Source organism: Chrysochloris asiatica, unplaced genomic scaffold (assembly GCF_000296735.1).
Source record: "Chrysochloris asiatica unplaced genomic scaffold, ChrAsi1.0 scaffold00037, whole genome shotgun sequence".
Classification (NCBI taxonomy): domain Eukaryota; kingdom Metazoa; phylum Chordata; class Mammalia; order Afrosoricida; family Chrysochloridae; genus Chrysochloris; species Chrysochloris asiatica.
In genome coordinates, this window is record NW_006408555.1 from 15,766,056 (window position 1) to 15,774,437 (window position 8,382).

The 8,382-nt window shown below is 43.1% G+C and overlaps 1 protein-coding gene across 1 annotated transcript in view; it reads left to right on the forward strand.

Moving 5' to 3' along the window:
* Positions 1-402: 402 nt before the first annotated feature.
* Positions 403-8,382, forward strand: part of GLG1 (golgi glycoprotein 1) — a 168,457-nt gene continuing 160,477 nt past the window's right edge. The window contains exon 1 of the mRNA XM_006860310.1: positions 403-828. Coding sequence (XP_006860372.1) covers positions 403-828 — 426 coding nt within the window. The remainder of the gene's footprint in view (positions 829-8,382) is intronic.

The window sequence follows — 8,382 nt, forward strand, 5'->3', positions numbered from 1 at the left end:
TTGTGTGTACAGTTCGCTTTCATATACGTAAAGTTGCTTTCCCGCCCCCTCCAAGTCTACGCGCCAGCGACATACTTTACCGGCCATCTTGGTGTGGTAACCTCAGTTTATTTAACTGAGACGACAACCAAGGAAATTAGACAAAGCTACCCTAATCAGAAATTTTACAAAGTAATAGCAACTCCCCTGGTCAAGAGCGCTACTTCCCCGCCAGCCGAGGTTGGGTATGTAGACCCACTGCAGCAGGGCACCTCCCTCGCTAGGTTCCAGACTCCAAGATCCCAGGTTGGAGCCGGCTGGGGCGGGGCGAGGTTGGGCCACGCCGGCACACGTTTCGAATCTCCTCCCCTCATTTAAATACGCGGCGCCGGGCGGGTGCGTCGAGCTCGCCGTGGATCCAAGATGGCGGCGTGTGGACGTGTACGGAGGATGTTCCGCTTGTCGGCGGTGCTGCAGCTGCTGCTCTTCGTCGCGGCCGTGGACCAGAAATTCCCAGGCCAGAGCATCCACAGCCAGGGCCAGGGCCAGGGCCCAGTGGCCAACTTTGTGCCTTTCGTAGGGAAGGCTGGAGGCGGCGGGCCGGCAGTTCAGCAGCTGCCTCAGTCATCTCAGCTCCAGCAGCAGCAGCAGCAGCAGCAGGAGCAGCAACCGCCTCAGCCGCTGTTCCCGGCGGGTGGGCCTTCGGCCCGGCGGGGCGGAGCAGGGCCTGGTGGTGGCTGGAAGCTGGCAGAGGAAGAGTTCTGCAGGGAGGATGTGACCCGTGTGTGCCCCAAGCACACCTGGAGCAACAACCTGGCGGTGCTCGAGTGCCTGCAGGACGTGAGGGAGGTGAGGAGGCGGGACAGGGCTGGGAGGGCCTGGCCTGCTGCAGGCCCTAGGGTGTCGCCGGCCTTGGAAGCCGCTGACGCTGGTTCGCTGGCTGCTGTCGGCTTCCTCTATGCAGCGCTTGCCCCTTTCCTCCTTGCCCCTCAATTCCTGGCCCATCGCACCGCACCATTCCCCTTCTTCCCCGGCTCCCTTTGCCTCCCTGCTGCTGGGATCTGGAGCATAGACCCCAACACAGGGCCTGGATCAGAGAAGGCCCAGAACGTGTTTATGTTTGTTCCTGTCTTTTGTGTGATGCTCTTAGCCGAGAGGCTCCTTGCCGAAGATCTGTTTAGGATGTTGCCTTTCCGTATAGTAATTTGCAGCGTTACGTTTATACATTAAAAATGGTTGGTGGACTTAAACTTTTAAAGAATGATCGGCCGTTCTTTGGCAGTGCATAATGTTGGTTTAGGTAACTCTGGTTCTGCTCTGATGTGCGTTGTAGTTAGCTGGAGGATTTACTGTCTGTCTGCTTTGTTCTTGTCATTGGCAAATCCTACCTGGTGTTGATTCTAATGTATTCCTTTTTTCCCTTCATTTCTTTTGGTCAGTTTGTGGTGAATCTCCTAGTGACTGAGAGCCCTAAAGCTTGAAAAGTTGGGACAGCATTTGAAGCTGTAATACATTTGCAGTATTTGTGATTGGGCTGTGGGGGCTTGTCTTTCTGACGTCTGAATACAATTTAAACAGTAACTTTTAATGAGATCTAGATTTGCTATTGTTTGATGTGACTCAGTTCAGTGACGTCGGAAATTAGTTCTCTAGATTTCCTCAAGTGCATAGTAGACGATTCTCAGAGTTTGGGAGCAGTTTTGATAGGGATACGTTTCAAAAGGTAATGTCATTAGTTGCTGTGGGTTGATTGGCTCTCCTGCTGACCCCATGGATGTAGAGTAGACTGCTCCATAGGGTTTTGAAGCCTGTGACCTTTTTAAGCATATCCACAGATCTTACTTATGAGGCATTTCTGGGTGGGTCTGAACCATCAAACTTTATACTGCTAGCAGTCCAGCACTTAAACATATATAGTAATTAGTCCCAGAGGCTGACGAGTAGAATAAAGCTGTTGCTTGATATAGTTTCATTTAGAAAATTGTGTCAGTAGAGTTGTGAAGGCAACAGGAAGATCACAGGTTGGTAAACAATTGCTAATCTTAGCAATTTTGCTCCCTTTCACCCGTTAGTTTAATGGTAAGTATCCCTGTCTGTCACGTGAGAGACTGGGGTTTGATTTCCTGATGGAGAGGCTGCGTGTCTTTGGAATTCTGATGTGGCATGGTAGGATAAGCACTACATTGCTAACGGAAAGATTGGCAGTTCAAACCCATTGGCCGCTCCTCAGAAACCATATACAGGGTTGCTATGAACTGAAACTGACTGGATGGCACTTAATAACGAAAACAATCCCACTATGATGGTTGCTCTAGTATTACACAAAGATAAATCAGAAGAGGAGACACATCAAGGAAGTTTCCAGGACCACTGGAAATGTGGGATCTTAGATGACTTCATTTATATTTTGAAGATTCAGAAGATAATATCAGTTTTACTCCTCTAGTTAATACAATTAAAATTCTTAATTCACTACGCTTTTTTGGAGGTTTCTGTTTAGTTTTGAGGATATAGAAGTTGTTTCCTCAGAGTAGGTTAATACTGGTGGCCAAAGGTAATAGTGACTTCTCTAGGAAACAGGACATTATCAGGGCAAGAAGTATCAAAAAGTGGTCCATTCAGAGAATGCATGTACCTTCCTTTGAGTACATTCAGGGCATTGGAAACCACCAGTAGTTTTTGTGGTCATACATGTAGAAGGATCAGTGTACATGATCTACAAATTACTTAGACTTTGACTAATTTTGAAATCTGTTTAATTTAGTGGGTACTATAAGGGAAGGAGCCCTGGTGGCACTGTCGGATAAGCACTGGACTGTTAACCTCATGGTCCTCAGTTCAAACCCATCAGCTCCTCCTCAGAAGAAAAATGAGACTCTCTGCTTCTGTAAAGATTTACAGTGTAGGAGATCCTATATGTTGTTGTTGGTATGTGCTATTGAGTTGGTTCCTGCTCGTAGCAACCCTGTATAGGGTTTTCAAGGAGCTGCTGCTGAGTTTGAACTGCCAACCTTGAGATTCAAAATGACCCTTAATTCTTATCCTATGGTGCCACACAAGAACTCCAATTAATCCAGTGGCAGCAGTGTAGAGTCTAGCCAGGAAATTTAGTTTCATTTCTGCCATTGTAAAATTCCCAACAAGGGCATTATTTCATAAACTTCATTTTTCTTCCTTTATAGAGATAATTTGTCAACTCCCTGAAGACAGTACTAGATCCTGTATTTCCTTTGTCACACTACAGATTACTCAATGCACTGATTATTCAAAAACTCCTTGCTATCAATTCTGACTCATAGTGATCCTATAGGATGTACTAGAACTGCCCCATAGGGTTTCCAGGGTTGTAAATCTTCATAAAGGAGTGCTGGTGATGCTGTATGGTAAGCACAGGGCTGATAACCACAAGTTTGCCTGTTCAAACCCACCAGCCACTCTGTGGGAGAAAGATGAGGCTTTCTGCCCCCATAAAGATGTACAGCTGCAAAAACCATGTACAGGGTCACTGTGAGTCAGAATGGACTCCGCAATACCTAACAACAGCAGGTCTTTATAGAAGCAGAGTGCCACATCTTTTTCCCATAGAGAGACCAGCCTTGCTGTTTGCAGCCAAATGCTTTAGCCATTGTGCCATTAGGGCAGTTTTTACACTGATCGTTGTTAAGTGCCGCCAAATCTGTTCTGACTCTTAAGAGACCCTATACAGAGTTCTCAAGGAACGACTCCTGGTTTGAACTGCTGACCTTGTGGCTCCTAGTTTAGCGCTTATCCTACAACGCCATACCAAGAGTCTGCTTACTCAGTAAATAATGCGTACTGTGAGGCTGAGTAAGCTAATGTTGTTACGTGCTGTCAGTTGGTTCTGACTCATAAGGGACCCTGTATAGGGTTTCTAAGGTGTGGTTGATAAGTTTTGAATCACTTACCTTGTGGTCCAGGTTTTATCCTACAATGCCACACTAGTTTTATACTCCATGGGAAGAAAGGTGTCATATATATTAGAAGTGGGTTATTTCTTTTGATAGGAGTGTTGTCCAAGTTTTCAGTTTGATAAAAATTTTATTCAATTTGATATACAGAAAAATGGAAAGAAGAACACTATAAACACTTGTGTGGATTCTTCAGGAGGTGGAATTATGTATTTATTGGTGCCCTGTGTGAGGAGGAGTGATTTTTAAACATTTTATTCTTTAAAGACTGCAAAATGAAATTTTATTCCACTTAGTTTGAGAATTGACTCTGATTTATGTGTTTGAAATAACGTAATTAAAGAATGGAACTAGCTAGATGCTGTTGAGAAATGTGTGTAATATATTTTGTATTTGGTGCTCGGTGTGTAGGACCAGTTGATAGGGGAGTTGACAGAATGCTCTTTCTTTCTTTCTTTCTTTTTTTATCACTTTGGATACAAATTCAGTGAAGATTATTCTTTTGACTTGCTTATTAGAATTATGACAAGGCACACCATGTGAGTATTTAAATTGCAGCATGAAAGTATGGTATTTAAATTTATATAGCAATTCAGTTACAAAATCCACTTGGAGGTATTTATGATTACCTTTGAGTAATTCCAGCAGATACTTTCAATTTATCTAATATATGTGAGCAAATTAAAAACCTATATGCATAAACTATGCTATAAATTACATGGAGTCCTAGTGTGGCTCTGTAGGATAAGCACTGCACTGCTAATCACAGGTTGGTGGTTCAAACCCACCAGCTCTTCCTTGGAAACTATACAGGGTCACTGGGAGTCAGAACTGACTTAACAGCACTCGTAACAACAACATAAACTGCCTGTAGACCATAGCTTAGTTCACAGCTTTTCCTCAGTCATTCTGATCAGTGTTTTAAAGGTATATAGGGGATCATTTTTCTAACCTTCTCAGATGAGTAACAGAGTCCTGGTGTAGCACTGTTGGATAAGCACTTGACCATAAGGACGGAGGTTCAAACTTACCATCCACTCCTCCAAAGCCTTATACAGGGTTGCTATGAGTTGGTACTGCCTCAACAGGACTTAACAACAACAACAGATGAGTTACACTTTTAAAAGGGTCTAGTAGCTCTGGTAGTGTAGTGGTTACGAATCGGGCTGCGAACAGCAAGGTCAGCAGTTTGAAACTACCAGCCGCTCTGTGGGAGAAAGATGAGGTTTTCTGCTCCTATAAAGATTGACAGCCTTGGAAACCCTGTACAGGGTCTCTATGGGTTGGAACCGACTCAACGGCACTCAGCAACAAGTATACACAATAAAGTCCTGATGTGGAGCTATAGGATTAACACTGAACTGCTAACCATGGGGTTCGCGCATCAATCCCTCCAGCTGCTCCTTGGAAACACTCTACAGGGTTGTTATGAGTCGAAATTGACTTGATGACTCTTTAACACCAACAACAGTATACACAGTGGCTCAGTATTAAATAGTAGTTGTAATCGCAATAATGGTGGAGTAGTAGTCCCAGGATCGGGCAGTGTTTCGTTGTGATATGCATAAGGTCACTATGAGTCGGTAGCCACTCGATGGCACCTCACAACAACAACAACAACAAGTAGTCCTGGTTATTATACAAGGGAGCTTCAAAAAAGTTCATGGAAAAAATGGAATTAGAAGATAATGAAATTTTTTCACAAACTTTTTGGAGCTCGTGGAACTACTGTAACAGTAGTTCTTTGTTAGGTGCCGTCCAGTCGGTTCTGTGTACAACAGAAGGAAACACTGCCCAGTCTGTGCCATCCTCATAAGTGTTGCTATTCTTGTGCTCCTTGTTGGTGCCAATGTGCCAGTCCATCTCATTGGGGGTCTCTCTCTTTTTCTCTGTCCCTCCACTTTACCAAGCATGATGTCTTTCTCCAGTGACTGGTCCCTCCTGACAACATGTCTGAAGTATGAGAGAAGTCTCGCCATCCTGGCTTCTAAGGAGCATTCTGGCTACACTTCCTCCAACACGGATCTGTTTGTGCTTTTCTGGCAGTCCGTGGTACCATTAATACTCTTCTCCAACAACATTATATATACAATCTAATCTATTGTATGTATGTCTGCATATGTATGTATATATGTATACACATGAACATCTGGTGTGGCACTGTGGGATCAGCACTGGACTGGGAACCACAAGGTCCACAGTTCAAACCCAATAGCTGCTGGAAACCCTATTCAGGGTTGCTATGAGTTGGAACCGACTCTACAGCACTTAACAGCAACAACAACATACATATATAAAAAATTAGAAAATAGGAGGAAAAGGACAAATATTCCATGGGCTGGTCTACCAGATGAAGGTGTTTACTGCCCTCTAAAATGATAAAAAGATATAGGTGCTGTGTGTTGAGAGTAATTATAAAATACTTTGTGTTCTTGGCTTAAATGGCCAGTGTTGTTGTTAAGTGCCATCAATTTCAATTATAGATATATGTCACTTATAAGGACTTAAAAAGTAAAACCTCAACCCTGTCTGTTTTTTCATAGTATTTACAAGCCGCATGAGATATTTGTTCTGAATTTCTTTTGGTAAGGGAATGTGGTAGCCTCATACAATAAGCACTGGACTGCAAACCACAAGGTCTGTGGTTTGAGTCTGCCAGTTACTCCTCAGGAGAAAGATGAGGCTTTTCTGCTCCAAGAAGATTTAATGCCTCGGAGATCCTGTGCAGGGTCTCTAAGTGTCAGAACCAACTCGATGTCACTTAACAACAATAATCACTTGGCATAGGAGCCCTGGTAGCATAGTGTGTTACATGTTGGACTTCTAACCAAAAGGTCAGAAGTTCAACTTCACCAGCCACTCTGCAGGCGAAAGATGAGGCTGTCTGTTCCTGTAAAGGTTTACAGCCTCAGAAACTCTAGGCAGCAGTTCTGCTCTGTCCTATAGGGAGGGTCTCTATGGGCCCGAATCAACCTGATGGCAAGTGGGCTTTTTGGATGGGTTTTCTTGGCATATTAGTTTCATATGATAACTTTAAGGACCTAAGTATTGTGCACAGATTGATTGCTTTGCCTGTATTTAAGATGAGCTATTTTATGTAATGAAAAGGAATTAATATTTCAGCATTACAAACCATAAACCCTCTTTCAAACTCATAGGTGAACATTTTCCTTATTTTATTTCTAATCTTTCACATAACTCTTGTACAACACTGTATTTGTCATCTCAAGTCAATCCTATTGGTTTTCTTTGTAGTTTTTAGGTGCCATGGAATCAGCATCGACTCATAGCCACCCTCAGCACAGCAGAATGTAGCACTGCCTGTCCTGTGCCAACTTCACAGTCATTGCTGCTACCACTGTGCTAATCCGTCTTGTTGGGGGTCTTTCCAATGAGATGGATTGTTGTTGTTAAGTGCTGTCCAGTCAATTCTGACCCATAGTGATCCTGTATAGGGTTTCCGAGGAGTGTCTGGTGAGCTTGAACCACTGACCTTGCAGTTCAAACTGACTTTGCAGTCCAGCGCATTAACCCACAGCACCACATCAGGACTCCACCAAGGTGGATAGTGTTATCTTACTATCTCAGTTGAGAAACAGGCGCAAAAATATGAAGTAAAGTGTCCAGGTTACATCCGAAGTGGTAGGACTGGTATTCACTAAATTCTCTTTGACTTTAAAGACCATACTCTTTCCAATCTGCCTTGAATGCTGTAGCATCAGCACTGGACTGCTGACCACAGGGAAATTATCATGAGATGCTCTAGAATGCCAGGGGTTTGTAGAATGGGCATAATTTGAGAAGCATTGCCTGCAGATAGAATCCTCTTTTTTTCACTGCCGAGGACAATTGAGTGACAACAACTTTATGCGTTAAAGTATTGTAGATTTCTCAAGCAGGCTAACCAGCATTACCAGACAAAGCTAATTTAATTACTAGTCTAAGTCCGTCAAGAGCAGAATTTCTGCTTAATGAAAAGATTTTCACATCCCAATTTAGTATAATGGAAAAATTTATGTATGTCTTCCAGTTATTTGTATTGAGTCCATGAAACAATGGAAAGTGAACTAACATTAGAGCTAGCACTACCACTAATTAATTATATGACCATGGATAAGTCAGTTTCCTGACTAGTGTGTAACAGTACAGTTTCAGTTATGTGCTATTTGAATCTCTATGAATTGTTTCCTGTATATGAGGTGTCTTCAAAAAGTTCATGGAAAATAGAATTTAAAACAATGGTATTTTTCCATGAATGTTTTGAAGCCTCCTCATATCTCTTTGTATAGTTTATTGTACTGCATTTCTGGGGGGAATAGAACAATACAAATAGCACTTAAGGCAGTTATTTTGTCTTTAGAATATATTATGATTGTATTGTTTGAGTCAATATGAAATTTCCTCCTAGCTAACTCTCAGTGGTTAAGGAGCTCTGGTAGCATGTTGTTGTCAGGTGCCATCGAGTTGGAACCGA